The sequence below is a fragment of the Nelusetta ayraudi genome, unplaced genomic scaffold (genome assembly GCF_046127955.1).
Source record: "Nelusetta ayraudi isolate G7.1 ecotype Tasmania unplaced genomic scaffold, CSIRO-AGI_Nayr_v1 ptg000070l, whole genome shotgun sequence".
Lineage (NCBI taxonomy): Eukaryota > Metazoa > Chordata > Actinopteri > Tetraodontiformes > Monacanthidae > Nelusetta > Nelusetta ayraudi.
In genome coordinates this window covers 2,028,896-2,047,726 of record NW_027466120.1, presented here as the reverse complement: position 1 = coordinate 2,047,726, position 18,831 = coordinate 2,028,896, and the positions used below count along the sequence as shown (strand labels likewise).

Sequence of the window (18,831 nt, the reverse complement as noted above, 5' to 3'; positions counted from 1 at the left end):
AACAGCGTTCTCGCCGGCCACTTTACTTTCCCAGACAGACGGCCCTCGGCCTGTCTGCTGGCGGAGTGGTGTCACCTCCGGGGGCCACGGTCAGAGTGACAAGTTGAGAGGCAGAAAACGCTGTTGACTTTGTCCCGGGAATTTGATTTTTTTCGGTAATTATGCGAGCTAACCGCTAATTGTCTGGGCTAAATGGCGGGCACCGAAATGGCTCCCGACGCTTTTTAGTCATTACGTCTCTTAATTGTAGAGGACATAGATGGCACAATTCACTGGATGAGACCGTGACACATTACATTTCAGTCAAACACAATAAATTTTACTTGGTCTCCTGGCACAAGAACGAGTCGAGCGAAATTGCCTCAAGATGGGATTTAAACGTGACTCATTTCCCCAGTCCCGCTGCAAAAAGAACAAACAGGCAAACAAACGAAGAGAAAAAAAAAAATCAAACATCTTTTGGTTCAAAAACTGATTTAAATTAAATCTCAAGTGACAAAGTTTCAATATTTCAGACAGTTTATTTAACAAAGACTCTAGAAGGGCAAATAGAAATATTGGACTGCATAATTGCCAATTCATACTCTGAAATTGACAGTTGAAGGGAAAACAGAAAATGAGATTTTTTTTCAATGAATATTGAAATAAACCACACTATTAGGGTGTCTTTGGGACTGGGGAGAAGAAGAAAAAAAGAGACGGAACCAGAGAGGCATCCTTCAGCGAAGATTAGGGCACAAATTTGCCGGGAAATAATATGCAGGGGCGAGATTATTGTGTAAAGATTCAGCAACATGCAATCAAAGTGGGCCCTATTTTCCCCTTCATCAGCTGTCCAGCGTAAGTAGTGGCAGCAAGAGGAATCCAATTTAAATTCCACTCTAGCGGGAGATGGTATTGTTTCATTTTATGTGTGCTTTGACATTTCTGGCTGTTAATATGGAGTAAAATCCAGAAGTATTTACATAAATATGACATTAAACTGTATTAGAAATTAAGACTGACACGTCAGCGTGCGTGTGTGTGTGTGTGCGTCTGTGGCAGGAGGAGGATGATTGAGTTTCTCGGTCAAAAGGCGGAAAGGATGCACACACGGCGCAGGAAGGGGAGAGCCCAGAGCGCCGGCCTGCCTCCGCTGCAGCGCCGTGTGAACAGAAGAGTTAACAATGGCTCACGTGAGATGGGAAAGGAAGAAAGTAGTTTGCAACTACCGCAAACCAAACAAAACAAAAAAACACTTGAAATGAAATATGTGACTGCAAAAATCTTTTCTGAAACAATTTTCTGTAGGTTAAAAAAAGAAAAGAAAAGAAAAAATACCGTAAAATCCCCATGGCGAGGATATGACACAGTGGAAACTGAAATTAAAAGTTAAAGTAACAATACTCAAATACGAGTACTTGGGCTTTACAGTGTCTACATTCATCGTGTGGACTGTTCACGTTCAGTGAGAGACGTGTGCACGTTTAGGTAGAGCACAAAGAACAGGAAAGAGTCAGGAAGTTGGAGATAAGCTGCCCTGCGCATCACTATAAAGCAAGTCAAACATAAAAGATTTACATTTCCACTGTTGTGTGACAATACAAGTGGGGAGTTATCCTTTGAGTACATCGGAGTGCTACTCCGATGTACTGCGTCGTGCTCAGTTTTCCATCACTCCGCATCTCGCTCCGCTTTGCTTATCCATCCCTCCCCGTCTTTTTTCCCCCTCCGAGATCAATGTTCTTATGCAAATCCAGGATTCTTGTTTGGACCTACAGTGGAACGGACTTTCCAAAATAAATCTGCATTAAAGCGTCATACATATTTCATAGGCCTAAAGTGCAGCGAGAGCAGAAGCGTTCTAGACGCGGGGAAGTTTTTAAACGGCGCGCGCGCGGAAACTAAGAAGAAAAGGGCGCGCGGCATGACATCATTCCGCTATCGACGAGGCCGTTATTGCATTTGAAGGGAGCGACGGCGGATCGCCAACGCGCCTTTGTCGTCAATAATGACATGCGAAAAGGCAAAATACTTTTTTTTTTTTTTTTTTAAAGATATCAAGAGTCATTAGAGCCACTTGAGATGTGTGTAGCAGCAGCCGGCAACCATGGATTTGGTTTCGGGTTTCCTTCCTCTGTCACGGAGCTTTTAGGCTCACTTTTCAGCTTCGGCCCCTCTAATGCTGCAGCCAGAGTCCCTCAGCACTGCAGAGGTGCCGTCGCCAAAGCGCGCAAACCCACACTGCAAAGAACTTCAAAGGAAAAAAAGAAAAAGAGCCGACACAGAGAGTTTATGTGAGGTACGGCCGGAGACACTTCCTCTACCTACTGCTGTTGCTCAGCCAACTGTAAGCAACACATAGCCCATCGCTGCACATTTTCAACCCCCCGCATTATATTGAACCACCCTAAATGAGTTTGGAGTAATAAAGCTTTTTGCAAGTTTTATTGCTCAAACAATTCTCCGCCGTGCGTCAGAAATAATATCGATGAATGGCAGGGAAATTGAAAAGCTGGCAAACATTTGCGCCGTGCCCCTGCTCAGAGTGGAAAAAGAAAAAAAACAATAATAATAAAAAAGAAACCTCCCCGTGTCATGCCTTAAATTTACGATAACGGTTAAATTAGGTAAAAGGGTTAAAACGCTGGAAGGCAATATTGATAATTCCATTGAAAATGCAGAGCGTGTTTGTCAATATTAATTTTCCTGAACCCAAAGGAGCATCCCCAACTGGTGTGTCATTTATTCGCCGGGCCTGAATCATGCACTCTGAAGCCCAATCGACCCCTGTCAGACTCCCTCCGGGGCAAAGAGCTACGGTCACAACCTTTGACCCACACAAACCAATATTTCCCTCCCAAAAAGACACAGCGTGTGCCTCTGCTGCTGACCGCATTCTGTCAGCAGACACATGGATTAAGGTGGGAATTCAAGTTGTGTGTGTATATATGTGTGTTATGCAAACATCAAGGCTCAGGAGCAGAGGAAAAAAAAATATATATATATAGCTCACCTTTTTTCTTGAGGAAGGCTTTTCTGGTGGCCAAGGGGCTCTCGCGTACTTTTGGGTTTTGCAGGAATTTTACCGCAGTGGTAATCTAGAAAGGAGAAAATGTTTCATATTGCCATTTAACTCTTCACAATGAAATACTTGGTGCGAGATGAAGAAAACAAGGCCGGTGAGAAGGCAATGCTTTTAGCAGAGTACCTTTAAGGGGGAAAAAAAACTGTTATAATTTGAGGAAGGAAAAAAAAAACATAAATGGATTCCATTTGATAGTAGCTTGCACCCTCTCACCCCCCCCCCCCCTCCCATACACACACACTCTGCAGTGAGGAGGAAAGACCACCTGACCACTTCCCAGCTAAATGTAGGGAATGACCAAATCAGCAGTTATAAAATTAGCCCATCAAGAGTGCCGGACAAATGGGAGTATGGAGCTTAATTTGCTATTACCCTCTTAAAGACAAACTTCCATTCTTAAGTGCACAGAGGAAGAAAATCTATACTTAATGCGGAGGTGATCATTTGTATCTAATAACTTGAGAATCTGAGGCTGAAAACTTCTGTAATTCTTCCAGTTAAAAACGGGCCGTGATCAAATCATCCGGCCCGAATGTTGTAATGACTTGAAACATTAATGCACTAGAACATTAAATAGCATCAGAACATCAGTCGTTTTAAGTGCACGGCATTCATCGATTCTATTATGTTTTCCTTCGAGATGCGCCTTAATTTTCCACTTCAGTATGCATTTCCAAGAATTGGGAGGGAGAGAAGAAGAAGAAGAAGAAGAAGAAGAAGAAGAAGAAGAAGAAGAAGAAGAAGAAGAAGAAGAAACCCCAACATCCTCAAATGGCATTAAAACATAAATTTGAAGTGGGCGCCATGAAGCAGCACCTCCTAAAATAGATAAATATGTAAGAACAGGGAGAAAGGAGGAAGACACCGGAGGGGAGGTTTAGATGACTTATTATCGCACCTGTGGTCCCCGTGATTCAATTGTAAAAGTCATCCCTCTAATAGGTTGAAAGGTTTTGATTACTCTTCTTTTCTTTTAGTGTTGAAAGATACAAAGTGATTGAGCGTCCTGCCAGTGGTAATTCGTTTTGGGTAATGCATTGCATATACTATGAACCTGTTTCAGTCCAAAAGAATTGCAGTTTGAAGTTGCAAGCGAGGAGGGAGGTGGCCAGGCACCGGGAAGATGTGGGGTTTCTGTGACAAACAAGGCAGTGCATCACAACACGGACAACTTTGTGGAAGTGGAGACAATATATTCGACTTTCATTTACAATGAGGCCTAAGCCACATAATAACTCTTTTTATGGTTGGGGGGGGGGGGGGGGGGGGACGTGAAAGGAGATTTTGCAGTTTCCAAAGATTTAGGCAGACGTACAAATTGAATCTTCAATGACAAACTTTTTATCTTTGTCAATCAAAACTTGACTACCTAAAGTCATCACAAGACATACCGCCACCATTTAGACCCTCATCCAATAACTAGTGTCATCTTGATGCCCTTAAATGTTACAAAAATAGTTTGGAATTTCTTGTCCTGGTATTTGCTGAGTGCTTATTAATGTCTGTCACCTGGAACTTTCATTGTGACAAGCAACAGATGCTTTTTGACCAAAGATTCAGCCAAGAAAATAAGGGAAAGATCCCCTTAGTAACAACACAAAGAAGAAAAAAAAAAAAAAAATCACCTCACTGTTTACAAAACTCTTCCTGTCTGTGTAAGTGAGCCGGCCACGAGTGGTAAAACCAGAAATAATAAACTGGCAAAAATCGAATATTCTAATCCGTGTTCCAGTAAACAAGAGAGGGCTGTGGGCCCCTGTGAGAGGTAATGATCTAATAGTGGAGCAATATGCTGAATGAGCAAACCATGTTTACATTGCTTTAAAATTTCAATAGCGCAACAAGAATTGTGTCAATGTTAATAGGTGTAAGTATGACATCTTAGCGAGGACCGCAGCTAGCTCAGCGGCACACTAATGAGGCAAATGTCCATTTGGTTAAAACTGGAGTGGTAGATCTTCGGGGAGAGGAAAAGTGCACTTCTTAGCAGATGACATAGATGCTTTGCACAAGTTCCACCCAACATCTCAATCAATTATAACCACATTGTGCAGGTTTCAGTCTTGTCTTGTTATTGACTTATGGATCATACCAGTTATAGTGTTGGGTAGCAGGCAACTGGGCTTTTAAGACAGTTGCATGGGGGTTGGGGCGACGCAAGGCACATTTGGTTTGGTAACATTGAAAAAAATAGAAATTTTGAGAGTTTCCGTTATTTAAACACATGATCTAATGGTTAAAACAGCAATTAGTGTCTTGTCTGAGGAGTTCAAATGAGAGGCCCCCAAGCTTTGATAGCTAATGCACCAAAGTGCTCCATGTTAAGGGCGATAATCTTTGCAAACCAGATAACCAATAAAGTGTCAGGTAAAGCCGAAAAAGAGGCGAAAACTCAATCACAGGAAGAGATAACATTAACCAACACACTTAAAGGGAGTGAAGTTGATGAACGGACAAGATTACAGCCATGTTATTGAGTTTGAATTGGACAAGACATTGCAGTGCACTTGCCCGAAAATTACAACCGTGATACCTTGAATTGAGGGAAATGAGGGTAAAATGCAATTAAATTCGAACTGCATACTTGGAGTCCGGAGGGAATGTGTGTAACCAGTTGTACATTTTTGCTTTAACTAGTAATATCACTTAACTATAACACACTGTTAGACCTATGGATATCTTGCCGACTCGTTCTGTGCGTTTCAGGAATTGACCAGTTGGGATACCTATACATCTTTTTGCAGAAATGCCAGCGTGAAACTTTTCAATTGTTCTGAATGGTTGCCATTAAATAGTAAATAATTATTCCACGTTTAAATAATGCAAACCATAAGAGTTTAACAACTGAGAACCAAAGTCCGCTTCATTTCAGAAATCTCCACAATCAAAGCACTGCATTCCCCATCTGGTCATTTGACGACAAAAAAAAAAACAAAACCTTTGAAGCATTCTACATCTTGTTTGCCTTTGCTATCGAATCACCCCATACCGCTACAAATTCCTTCCACTGAGGTTAGCAGCTAGCTCTGGAATTTTTGTTCACCTATGTGGGCGGGACACGGCCCTCACAACAGTTTTCCAGGGTCACACTCTAATTTTCTTCAAACATATTAAAACAACCGTTGTTACGACTTGGTTAACTTCCTTCAAATTAATCAAATTACTTTTGCATAAAAACACGTATTTTAACGCAGCATTCTCGCCACCAAATACAATTTACACTCTCAGAGGAAGTGTATTTCACCCACTAACACTTGTTATTCATTTTCAAGAACAAAAGGGCCGGGTGGTATGTGGAGGGGAAGTAAAGTTGAACTGTCACTGGGCCTCAATGATCTAAAAAAAAAATAAATAAATAAAAAAAAATCACACCTACTTTTAATTTTACAATAGAAACTGTATGTACCGTAAAACATAAGTCTTTCATCCCCAAAGTATGTATGTGATGCATGTATGTGAAAATGTAACTGAGCCACGATGAAGGCATTTGATGAAACATGATAAAACTTCGAGTTGGTGTTTGTGTGTGTGTGTGTGTGTGTGTTTGTGTGTGTGTGTGTGTGTGTGTGTGTGTGTGGTGGTAGTGGGGGTGGGTTTGCAATGGAAGAGGCTAAAAGGGAATCATTAGCAAGTATAGAATTCGGCCTCAGTGTGAATCAATTCATTCCAAATTGCCCCGGCCTGTACATTTGTGGAGGAGTGCACTTGATATAATAACAGAGTGATAGACATGAACAAAAATTGTGTTAGGCCGGTCTCGAGTTTCGCCCCCAAACACACGTTTGGAAAGCCAGAGACGGCGAAAAATAAAGTTTTTGATTAATTTGACGCTTCCACTGATGACTCGCTATCAGCAGGCAGCTGCCTTAAATGACTTAAGAGGATATGTCTGCGATACCAGAGCCCAGGCAAAAAGGAATGACGTTTTAATGCAATTACTATGTTTCCTTTAGTCACCTGACTGATTGATGCAGCCAACTGTGGTTTGTTTTTTATTTTTTAAGGTCTTTTAGAAAGAGAGGCCTTGAATGCCTTTCTAATTGTGACATCTTTCCTACCTTAATGTGACCTTTAGTGGAGGAAGCGGGGTCTCATGGGAGGAACTCCAGGAAATTATTGACCCTGAGAGACATCAGGAAGTGAGGAGCAGACCCCATCATTTAGTTAGCCATCACGTCCACATTTGTTGCAACACTGTGTCGATTTGTAGCTCAGCTAGGGCTGAATCTTTTCAATCTAGAAATGATTGAAATATTTTTTTTTCCATCTGAAGGGCAGATCTTATAAGAAATGTAATAAAAGCAGAAATGTAAAAACATAAAGAATAAAAAATACAAGTACATAGTGATAAACAGGGTCTGGTATGACTGGCCTTTGTTCTTTCCCTTCCTCTGAAACTGATCCTGGGTGAAGCTACATCACAGGCCGCCAAACAGAAGCAGAACACAAAGAGAGAAGAGCAGCGGCTTGTTTTGTTTTCCGTCTTAAACCCTGCAAATATGGTCAATGCGTATCGAGTGGTGGTAACTTTGCAGATTAAAGGTCAGAGTGACTACTTCACCAGATGAAAAGGGGTCATGGAAAACTTCATTGACATTTTCTTTGCAACAGTTTAAAAATAACACGCGGCGCTCTATCAGTGTCACTTTTAGAGCCATGGGCAAGGCTACAAACATTACATCAAAAGCACATTATGCAATTTTTTGAAAGGGGAGGCTGGTGGATGGAAATGCTTTTTTTTTCAAGACCACTGCATGTTCCGACCAATTTTTCCATTCAGCAGCATTTTCCTATCAGAGCTCTCTTATCGCAAACATGGAAAGGTTGAACCAGTTCAGCACAGCAGTTTAAAAAAAAAGGAAGAAACAAAACAACACAGTGACGGTTTACGTTGAGTTAAGTGCAGTTCATGCACTGACAACACAACAGCATGGAAAAAATAGATAATACAGTTCAAAATACCTGCTGGTCTTTTCTCATTTCTGAAGAAACCGTTGCTTTTTTAATACTAAAGCGTGAAATTACAGATTAAGTGAAAATAATCTAACTCTATAATAATATAATTACCGGCAAACTGTATTAGAAATAAAGTATGGTTATTTTTTTTCCTCCTAAGATTACAATAAGCCAAAAGAGACAGAAAGAAGGAGAGAGAGAGAGAGAGAGAGAGAGAGAGAGAGAGAGAGAGAGAGAGAGAGAGAGAGAGAAGCAGCAGAGACATTAAAGAACTTTTAAGAACATCGCGCAACGACGCAAGTTGTTTCACTTCTCTCTCCGCATGCTACATGACCCGAAGAGACACAAATGGCATCCAGTCAATTTCAAAAAAAATACCTGCCAGAGATACAGCGAAAAGCCAAGTCGGACGTTTCTTTCCTAATCTGTAAATGTCAGCCGCGGGACCTGGGGGTTGCCCTTGTTTAACCAGCAAGACAGATGAGTGTTTAGATAAAGGTGTCCCCTGGCAGAGTCCTGAGAGCCCCCAGAGCCCTCCATGACTAAAGAGCAGCGCCTCCGTCAGTGACACCTCACTTTCTCCCGCTTTGGACCGAAAAAAACACTCCTACCGACCCACAAAATTCCTTTTAATTCAGGTAAAAGGGCCGCACCGTGAGTGCGGAGTCGCCGTGAGAGATGAGGGTCAGCGCAGATTAACCCGTGGCACTTTAGCGGTGGGGGAGCACAACAAACTACTTAGCCACCACAAAAACATCGTAGCCCCCGTTCTCAGCTGCAATCCAGTAATGGATACTTCCTCGGCTCCTCAATTGGTCAAAATGTTTTCATACAATAATTTAATTCAGGAACACATTTACGAAGCAGGAGTAATCAATTTTAATTAGTTGATTTTTTTTTTTCATTCGCATAAAATTAATGTACTGCCATCGATCTCCTTTGTTCTTTAATGCAGTGCCTCTTTCCTGTAATTCGAAGCTTTTCTCTCCCCCTTTACTTTTACAGTCAATGATGACGTTCTGTGACAACAGTGATTTTCAGTAAAGAGACCAAAGAAAACTGAAGTGTGAAGTGTGATTTTCGTCAAGTGAAACGGGAGATAACAAATAAGCATGCAATGATAACATATATAAAATGCTGCTCAAATGAAATTGTATAAAAAGTAAATGTTTAAACAAAATTATAATATTCCTCCAAAGAGGAGATAGTTTGCCATTGTTCATTCTATTCATTTTCCTTTTTGAATGAAAAAATATTGAGTTGTGTGTGGCCAGTGCTTTGCAATAAAAAGTTTTTTTCTTTTTTTTTTAGGGAAATAGCTTCAAATTAAATGTATATTTCATCTGTGTTGGTTTCAAAATGAGAGAGAAGACATTTTGACATTTCAAAATAAAGAAAGATAAACACTTGGAAGTGCTCAATATTAAGAAGCTGAATTAATATCCAATTGCTCTGGTCTTATAATTACACACACACACACACACACACACACACACACACACACACACACACACACACACACACACACCAAAATATTGCATACAATGTTGGGGGGGGCAAACCTTTAGCGTTCTCTCTGTCTGTGTCTCTCTCTCCCTGTGTGTGTGTGTGTGTGTGTGTGTGTGTGTGTGTGTGTGTGTGTGTGTGTGTGTGTGTGCGCGCGCGCGCGCGAGAGAGAGAGAGAGAGAGAGAGAGAGAGAGCGAGAGAGAGAGAGAGAGAGAGAGAGAGAGAGCGAGAGAGAGAGAGAGAGTGTGTGCGCTGTCCTTCACGTCATCGAGGGCCCGCAAAGCCTTTCACATTCAATTAGCTGATTGAGGAGGCAAACTACGGCGAGCGGGACGCGGCCACCGCGACGCACCGCAGAAGTTGCGCCGCGGCGTCATGAGAGGAGTCGCCGCCGCCGTCGTCGTGCGGCAACTACCGTCCACGGTGCCGCGCGCATCCAATCGCACGCGCTGAGAATGCGGCGGCGGATGAGACGTCTTGGCACCGGCCGCGTGCGCAGCCCTGCCGGCCTGCCAAATTGCCTAATAAAACGAGACTGGAGACACCGGCGACAATGGAGGCAGCCGCGTCCCTTTTATTGATCAAATTGTTCCTCCTTGGGTATACACTGTGCCGCCAGGACGAGCGCATGTGCTCGCAAAGACGAGCGGACAGATTGTGACATTCCAGTGACATTATAATCGCGCGTCAAGCCCTCCGCCAGTCAATAGGCTCAATGCACTAATCGTGCGTCTTGGATCAGCAATTTCATGGTCTTCAAAGAGGGGTGGCGGGCGGAGGGGGGCAGGAATTGGTGGCATGACCCCCTCCACGATGGGGTGACACCACCTCGCTTTCGTCTGCGAGGGCCAGAGAAGAGAGAGGAGACGGCCGCGCGCGGAGAAGAGCGGGGCCAGAGAAGATTAACACCGCCATCTACTGGCCGAGGCGGGTCGAGGAGAAGCCAGTGGAGTTTTTTTTTTTTTGTTTTGTTTTGTTTTGTTGTTTTTTTTACCCCTGTGCCCCCCCCCTTTTTTTTTCTTTTTTTTTTTACAGAGACCTGTCGGAAGCATTCAGACACAATGGCCAAGATGACGGGCCACACATCAGCAGGCAGCAGGGGGACACAAGTCAGGGTGAGACCGCCGTCCAACCACATGTAGGAAACTTCAGGGACTAGGTTTTCTCTTGTCTTTCTTTCTTTTTTTAAATATTTGTTTTTGTTTTGGAAAAGCACGCAGGGTCTGTTCCTGATCACGCAGAGTGACGGAGAGAAGTGAGGGGAGGGGGGGGGGGTGATGGAGGGACAATGTTGGCAAACGCTCCCGTTTCTGGAGGCCTCCAGCTGCCAGGAAGAATTTGACTCGGACGGCGGGGACGAGCAGAGAGAGAGAGAGAGAGAGAGAGGAGAGAGAGAGAGAGAGAGAGAGAGAGAGAGAGAGAGAGAGAGAGAGAGAGAGCCGTGCTGACAGCGTCAGAAAACAACACTCATCAGGGTCACACAAGTACCAGTTCCCTTTCTTCTCATTTACGCCGATGACAGAGGGGATAGTAACGCGACAGCTCGTCAGATCGCATGATGATTCCTCGTTTCAACCTTTTCCGAAAGCAGCAAGGCCACACACACACGGGGGGCGGGGGGAGGGAGGGAGGGGCTGTCACTGCGCGGCAAACCGACTGAAGCACGTCAGGCATTCGGCGTGCACGCCGGCCGCCCCTAAACACGATCCGCCTCTTTTGATGGGGGGAGGGGGGGGGGGGGGAGATTCAGGTTTAGCAGCAAAGTTTGCCAGGCGCGCAATGCAAATAAGCGGCCTCGCACTTACGCAAATACGAATCAAACCGTCAGACTTATAGTGCACGGAGTGTGCGAAGCCAATAAAAACTTGAAGTGACCCTGCGAAGCAAAAGAGAGGTCAAGACTCGAGGAAAAAAATATGCATCGTCGTGTCGGACCGGCGTGCTTTCACCGCTCTCGTCCAAAAGAAGGCGGGAGAGAGGAGAGAACCCGCGGCGCCACCTTGAGGCACGGGTTGGCCGGTGTGTTCCGGCGAAGGGGCTGAGTTGGCAAGCGGCAGCAGGGGCGGACGTGCACCTGCTCGGACATTTTCTGTCGACCTTGACACAGAAAACACATGACAACACATGACTCTCCCTGCATTTCTTAAGCACCGGCTGCAGGACAAAGCTGCCTGGCCTCAGACTTTTTTTAATCCCCGTGACACCTCAAACTACTTTTGGGGGGGGGGTGCACAGGAGGCAAATCAGAGTGACAGGAGGTGAACGGTAGCAACGGAGTCGGAGGTGAGACGCACAAAAAAAAAATGTGGGTCAAAGTGGGCGGAACCGAAAGACGGCCTGGCTTTGCTGAGGAGGACCTCGCTGCGGGATTCCTCCGCCGATCGTCTGGGACGATTCTAACGCCGTGACAAATCACGCGTGGCTTCCGATTGAACGTCCACGTGGCGGCGGGAGGGGGGGAAAATTGTGGAGAGTTGGGAAGTCTGTGCATCAAAGTGGCAACATTTAAAAGGGACCTGCCAGTATGAAATAATAGGGGGGAGGGGGGGGGGGATCAAAGCGCCTGATTTTACACAGATCCATCCATGTGTGAGAGTTCATGAAATAAAATCACTAGTTAGTAATAAGTGAGTCAAATAATAATACTAAAGTAAAGTAATGAAAATAATACTAAGCATTTATATCTCCATGAAGAGCGGCTGCTGTTCTAAGAAGGGAAGCGTCTACATACTGTATACATAGAAACACATGGAGCTGCTCTGGGACTTTACCATGACATCACAGCTCATGTAAAAGATAGGAGATGCAGGGATTAACTTGATGCCAATACATTTCCCGACCACCACATGCTGCTAAATCTCACAAATTGGGCCTTGAAAGAAAAAAAAAAAAAAAAGGATTGCCACTAATGTGACGCTGATCTCACCACACCTTAGCAAATCTTTGCCATAAGCAAGGCTCTGCTTGTGCATTACAAACGCACGACGGGCGCAATCTAGAAATGACAGCGAGTCTTCAGCTTTTCTTCCCTTCAATCCATTCCCATCGCCTCATTCTCACCCTGTTCCTTTCAACTTCAGACTGGAGCCACGGTGCATGCATCCATGCATCCATCCATCCATCCATCCATCCATCCATCCATCCACTTTTTTTTTTCTTTTAATCAGACAGAAAGCAAAGTGCCGACTGCCAAGAGAGCTACACAGTAAAACAAATGCAATCGTCCTGTTAATCACTGCATTAACAAGAAGCCGACGCTCCTGACACACACACTAGGGGTCGGCGGCGGAGGGGGTTTGGACAGGTGTTGGCTAATTGGCACTTGTGTCCAGCGGTGTCTAGGGTCGCTTCTTTTGTTTAACCACAGCAGCTTTTGTCTAAGCTCGTGCCACACCTTAATGACAGCCTTCAAAAGTCTTCCTTTGAAGGCTGCGCACTCCTTCTGACCTGTTGTGGTCTGGAGCTCAACGCGTCAAAGCTCCGTCGTCATCAACGACACCACTGCGAAGAGGGAAAAGGGAATTTCCGTTTTAAATTAAAGGGCAAAAGGTGACTCGGGTCAAAAACCCACAGCTTTCAGAGGTTGCAGGAAAAACATGTGTAACACATCCTCTTTCTGATCAACAAAAAAAAAAGTAATGAAACTTTTCACGACGAGCACCGTGTGGGGAGTAAAGCAGATGTTTTGTCAGGCAAGCTCAACTTTGTGAAGAGACGGAAAAACAACCACTGAAACTGTCGACGGATCCCCATCACAAGTTTAAAGTCAGGCTAATTAGTGCGCAATATTTTTCCACTGAAGAGCTCCCCGTACCAGGTTTTTGAGATAATAAGTCTGAAGTTTCTGAGAGAAGCCGTTATCGTTCCCGTTTTTCCCCCAAGATTCCCCCCCGATAAACCCGCAATCTCACAGCGCCACACGCAAGGAAACGGGGGGAGGGGGAGATCTCATTAGCATTTCGCTTTCATTATTTTTAATCAAACCCCCGAAAACTGACACATATTAATTAATATCCATTACCAGGTTGTTTTATTTATTTATTTATTTCTCCCTGCCCCTCATCCGGGGAAGACGTCGGCGGAGGGGGGAGGGGGGAGGGGGCAGCGGGGGAAGCAATTAACTTAACAAAAATAATCGAAAAAATTGTTTCGGAAAAGCCTGATAAATGTCACGTGAGGTCCCGTCTGAGCGTTGGAGGTGTCATACATTCTTGCTGTCATATTCCATTAAACTGCTATTACAGTCCTGATAGAACTATTAGTCACTACATTATTAATAACATTAATGTATTTACATTTTTGGTGTACAAGCAGGCTTTCATGCCGTAATTTACGAGCCCCGCTCCACATACGTTATAATGTTCCCCATCTCGCCTCTTTTAGGCTTATTATTGATTGTGAAAAGAGTCAAAATTCCCAGTCAACCCCCCCTCCCTCCAACGCCCTCCCTCTCTTCCCACTGCCGTAATGTATTGGAGTGGCGCTGTTTACATTAAAGGGCCGGAATAAAGTGCATTTACATCTGGAGCATAACTTCATAATTTACATTCCAACATTTATTAGAGGTGACAAACGAGCGTTTGGTCCACTCGCGCTTTTCCACAATGCAGCAGTCATTCAATCCATATAAATTACAGCCGGGCGCCGGGAGTGCAACGGCAAATTATTTTTTTATTTTTGCATGTATGACTCTATAGGGGGTTACAAAGACAAACAGGGAATTACTTGATTAGGCCAAGTGTTGCTAACAAAGGAGGAAATATGGCATTGTGGGTGAGGGCCAATCAAACCCCGGGACCGTTTAAAACCGCTCGGCCTGAATTCAAAGATTGAAAACACAGTTCTCCGTGTGAAAGCTGCAGATCCACAGGAGTGTCTATAAAGCACCTAAACTGCAGACCTCATCTTTTCCACATTTTACTGCGGACCGCTGTGTATTTTACCAAGTATAAAGAGCTATTTTAAGTACTGCTGTTTCAATCCTCTGCCCATAGCCAGGGCTAATATTATTCAATTAAAAGAAACTTGCCTAAAAGGCAGTATTATATTACATAATTAGACAGGGCAGCGTTTTCAGAAGTGTAGTTACAAATGCACCGAGGGGATCACGGCATTTGAACAAATATCTGGCGCTGTAGGGGAGCCTGCCGACAAATTAACAGCTAATAACTTACTGCGAAGCCAGATAAAACCAGGGGAAAAAAATGTTCCCCAAAGTGTCAATTACAAATAATTTTTCCCTGTGATTTCCATACTTGTGAAGGCACAATGTGCTGAAAAGCCTTTCAAACAGTGTGCCAGGACTGGGTGTTTTTCATCCCTCTCTCTCTTTGTCTGTCTCTCTAGCTTTTTTTTTTTTCTCGCTTTGATTTTTCACACCGGATCCATTCAGAGGGAAAATTTCAGCTTCGGCAGCAAGATTGTTCGGGATGGCTGCGAGAGCGTGTGCATATGGCTCCCATGTCAGTGCCGTTTGCCGGCCAGGCGGACGGACAGGTGCAAGAGGGGGAGGGGGGGGTTGGGGGGTGGGGGGGTGGGGGGCTGGGTTGGGCTCCCATCACGTTGGCGTTCATTAAAACTGGAGGACACGGTGGGAAAAAAATGAGAAAGATGCTGACAAATCCGAGGGTCTCTCACTACCTGAATTACCATAGTCATTTACTTATTAAGGCCTGGATGCTTCCTGTCAATCAAGAGCCGTCACATTCTCCATTTGCGGGGCGGAAAGCCCGCTGTAATTGCTCCTCATACTAATCAACACAACTTGTGTAATTACGCCTTGAAAGTGACATTGGAGGCCGAGAGCGATGTGAGCAGTCCTGACAGCGGCGGCGGCGGCGGCGGCGCAGATTCATCGGGAGATTTTCCAGCCTCGTCTCGGCGTGGCAGACGAGGCCGCCGCCGCCGCTCCTCCGAACCGAGTCCCTCGCTGGTTCCAGCCGTTTTACAACCATAAACACAAAGAAACGGCGATAAATCAGGCCGGAGTAATTACAAAGGCGAGCGGCGGGCACGAGAAGGGGGCTCGGCTCAATAAGGCCACTTTCCCAAGTATATTGGAGCAAAACGTCTGCGCTGTAATTAAACCGCTGTCGTATTTCCTGCCGTTCCTTCAGTAAACACGCAGTGACAGTTCACTAAATTGCGGGAGAATAAGAAATTACAGCTCTGTCACCGCGCTGTTTACATTAATATACGCACTTGCCGAGGCAAAAGAAGATAAAAAAAAAAAAAACCTTGATTGAAATCAGCTAAATCACAGGCTTCAGATGTGTCTCCAAAATGAACTTTGCCTTTATATAAAAAAAAACACACTAGCTCGAGCATTCCTCGGAGCGACGGAACGCCATCCAAACCATATTCCCAGGATGCATCTGTCATTGCTAGCGCCGCGGCTCCAGCCGGGGGGGGGTCAGAGCGAGGTCAGATGACTGCGACAAATCAAGAAGCCACGGGTCACAACATGCAACTCTCTCTGTCTGCGTAAAATATGTGTACTATTGACGTGCAGCGGCGGCACTTTCTTCTCGGCTTTTAATACGAACTTGATGGCGAATTAAAAGGATTTTTTTTTTGTCGTGTTTTTTTTTTCAAGCCGTTGTCGCGATCCAAGATGAAAGTGCTATTGTCAGGGCTGGCGAGGCAGCGCTACTGCGGCTCGGCACATGAGGCCTACGCCGCTGAATACCATAAATTAAATTCAATCTTTAAATTGGGTTCAAGTCATCTCCACTCTGTTTTTTTTTTTTTTTTTAAAGGAGGTGGGAGGAGATCCCCCCCCCGCCCCCCTCTTCCGCCAGAAAAAAAAAAAAAGACTCCATGACATCAAAAAGCAGGCAACTGGTAAATCTGGCAAACTGCGCATCGTGATTTCATCAGCGCGCCGACACGAGCGCGGAGGATTTATGGCTTGTAAAAACTTCAAACAACAGAAAATACCAAAAATCCTCGTCTGTATCAATCCTCAGTCATGACCCCTTCAAAACTGGAGCGCACATGTGTTCGGCGCGGCGGCAAGGGACCCGAGAAACGCGAGTGCAGCTATGACGTACGAGAGGAAGGAGAACAAGAAGAAGAAGAAGAGGAAGAGGAAGAAGAAAAGAGAGGCTTTTACAGGAAAAGCCTGCGTGATTCAGCCCCTGCAACTCTTAATGAGTCAAAAAGTGTGACCTGCACTTAAACAAGAAGTCGCAGCCTCGAGCTGTAAACTCACCCGCACACCCCCACCCCCACCACCACCACCACCACCACCACCACCCCGTCTGAGGCAGCAACGTCGGCAGGAGCTGAAAGATGTGCTCCGAGCACGCACAATAAATCTGACGTGAAATCATAATCATAAAAGCAATTAGCTGACCCTGCGCCACTCGTCCTTGGACATGACAGTGAGAATTCATACGGAGTCCTCCAAGGAGGCTTACGGCTGGGGCCGGGGTGGGGTGGGGTGGCTGTGGAGGGGACGGGGGGGTTGGGGAAAAAAGTGCAACACAGCAACAATAAAACGTGAGGGCCCTTCCTGTATTGCTAACCGCTGAGACGCCACGCACTGTGCAGCCGCGCTGCGCGAACGTGACGGCCGACGAGGCTTTCGAGCCTCTTTTTGTTTTTCTTTTTTTTTCTTTCCGAAAGAGGGAACTTGAGAGCGACCACCGAGAGAAACTGCTGCTACTGCTGCAGCGAGCAGACGATTCACACGGCAAAACTACTGGGGGAGAGTTTGTGTGCGGTGGGGGGGGGGGGGGGGCCTCAAGAGCATTTGATGTCATCACACGCTCGCCCTTCAAAACTCCGCATTAGCAGTTTGAGCACTGAAAAGTTTAGAGGCGAAGTGAGACGACGACGTCCACGCACGAACACATACAGACGGACGTACACACACACACACACACACACACACACACACACACACACACACACACACACACACACACACACACAGCTGCTCAGTGTTTGTGTCAAACAAGAGGCGTGTTTACAGCCGATGTGACAGGAAACTATTGACTGTGAAATGGCGGCTGATCAGATTTTTCTCTTTCAAGGACCAGGTTAGAATGGCAGGAATCTCTCTCTCTCTCTCTCACACACACACACACACACAGGGCTGAGTTTCTCCCCATCACATCCCGCCCAGTAATTACAGCGAGGCCGAACTAGTGGCTGCCACCTAGTGACCGTCTTTTCCAATAATCATGAAATATCTCTATGGCTCGCGCCCCCACTTGCACCATAATTCTCCTTTACTGCAGACAGCTCCAATAAAGGATTACAATTACAATTAAAGTAATGAGCAAAGAGGAAAAAAGGAAAATCTCGGGGAAGGTTCCCCTGACTGACTAAATGGGAACTCCATTCTTGACAGAATGGAGTTCCTGCACCAGACTCATTACTGCCTTTAATTTCTTATTTCGTAACCAATAATTAATTTGGACCATGTTGAAACCTGCAGTCCTCAAAAATTAAAGTGATGGCTTTATTAGTGATAAATGTGAAATGAATTGAAACATGAACAATCAAATGAAAAAAAGATTAAACACTTGTTATTTCTGCTTCATAGTGGTGGTGACAGTTGGAGAGCTTAAATTATTCTTTTCTTCCCCCCCCCCAAAAAAAAGGTGTCATATTGTGCAAAATTCACTTTACCAGTGCGTTGCAACAGGGCTGCGTGCTCAAGCACACGCACAGACGCACATGAGTCCGCCATGTGGAGAGCCAGTGGGGGCAACAAAGGCAGCGCAATGACCCGAGAGTAACCTCCGACTTCCTGCTATCACCACTGCGTTACATTTGTGTTACACCCACGCATCACTTCAGAAAAGACAGAGAGAGAGAGAGAGAGCGAGAGAGAGAGAGAGAGAGAGAGAGAGAGAGAGGGCGCCATATGAGGAACATCTGTCTGCTCGAGTCTCGCTGGGCTCCGCAGAGGATCTGGAAGCGGGGGTGGTGGGGGTGGGGGGTGTTGAAATTAAAGAAGGAGCCAGTGAGACAAAAGGAGGGCAGCGGGGAGCAGCACCTCGGTTGTCAGCGGCCGGACTCTTTCTGCTGCCACATCCTCTCCCTCATCCACCAGGTCTCCTCCTCCTTCTTCTCCTCCTCCTCCTCCTCCTCCTGCAGCGCCTGCACTCGACACGCAGGCCCTGCCTCGCCTCGCCGGCGCTGCAGCGGCGGCGGCGGCGGCGAGCGCAAGAGGGGCTGCGGAAATTTGGAGACGGCGGAGCCAAAACAGATCACTTCAAAGCGGCTTATTTAACGCTTGCTAAATTTTTCATCATAGTCGCTTAATATCCTGGGGAAGGGGGAGCTT

General features: G+C 45.4%; 1 protein-coding gene across 2 annotated transcripts in view; it reads right to left on the bottom strand.

Moving 5' to 3' along the window:
• pex14 (peroxisomal biogenesis factor 14) overlaps positions 1-18,831 on the bottom strand; it is a 47,589-nt gene that overhangs the window by 23,658 nt on the left and 5,100 nt on the right. For both annotated transcript variants that reach the window (XM_076041627.1, XM_076041628.1), the window contains exon 3: positions 2,996-3,080. In XM_076041627.1, the coding sequence (XP_075897742.1) occupies positions 2,996-3,080 (85 nt within the window). The remainder of the gene's footprint in view (positions 1-2,995; positions 3,081-18,831) is intronic.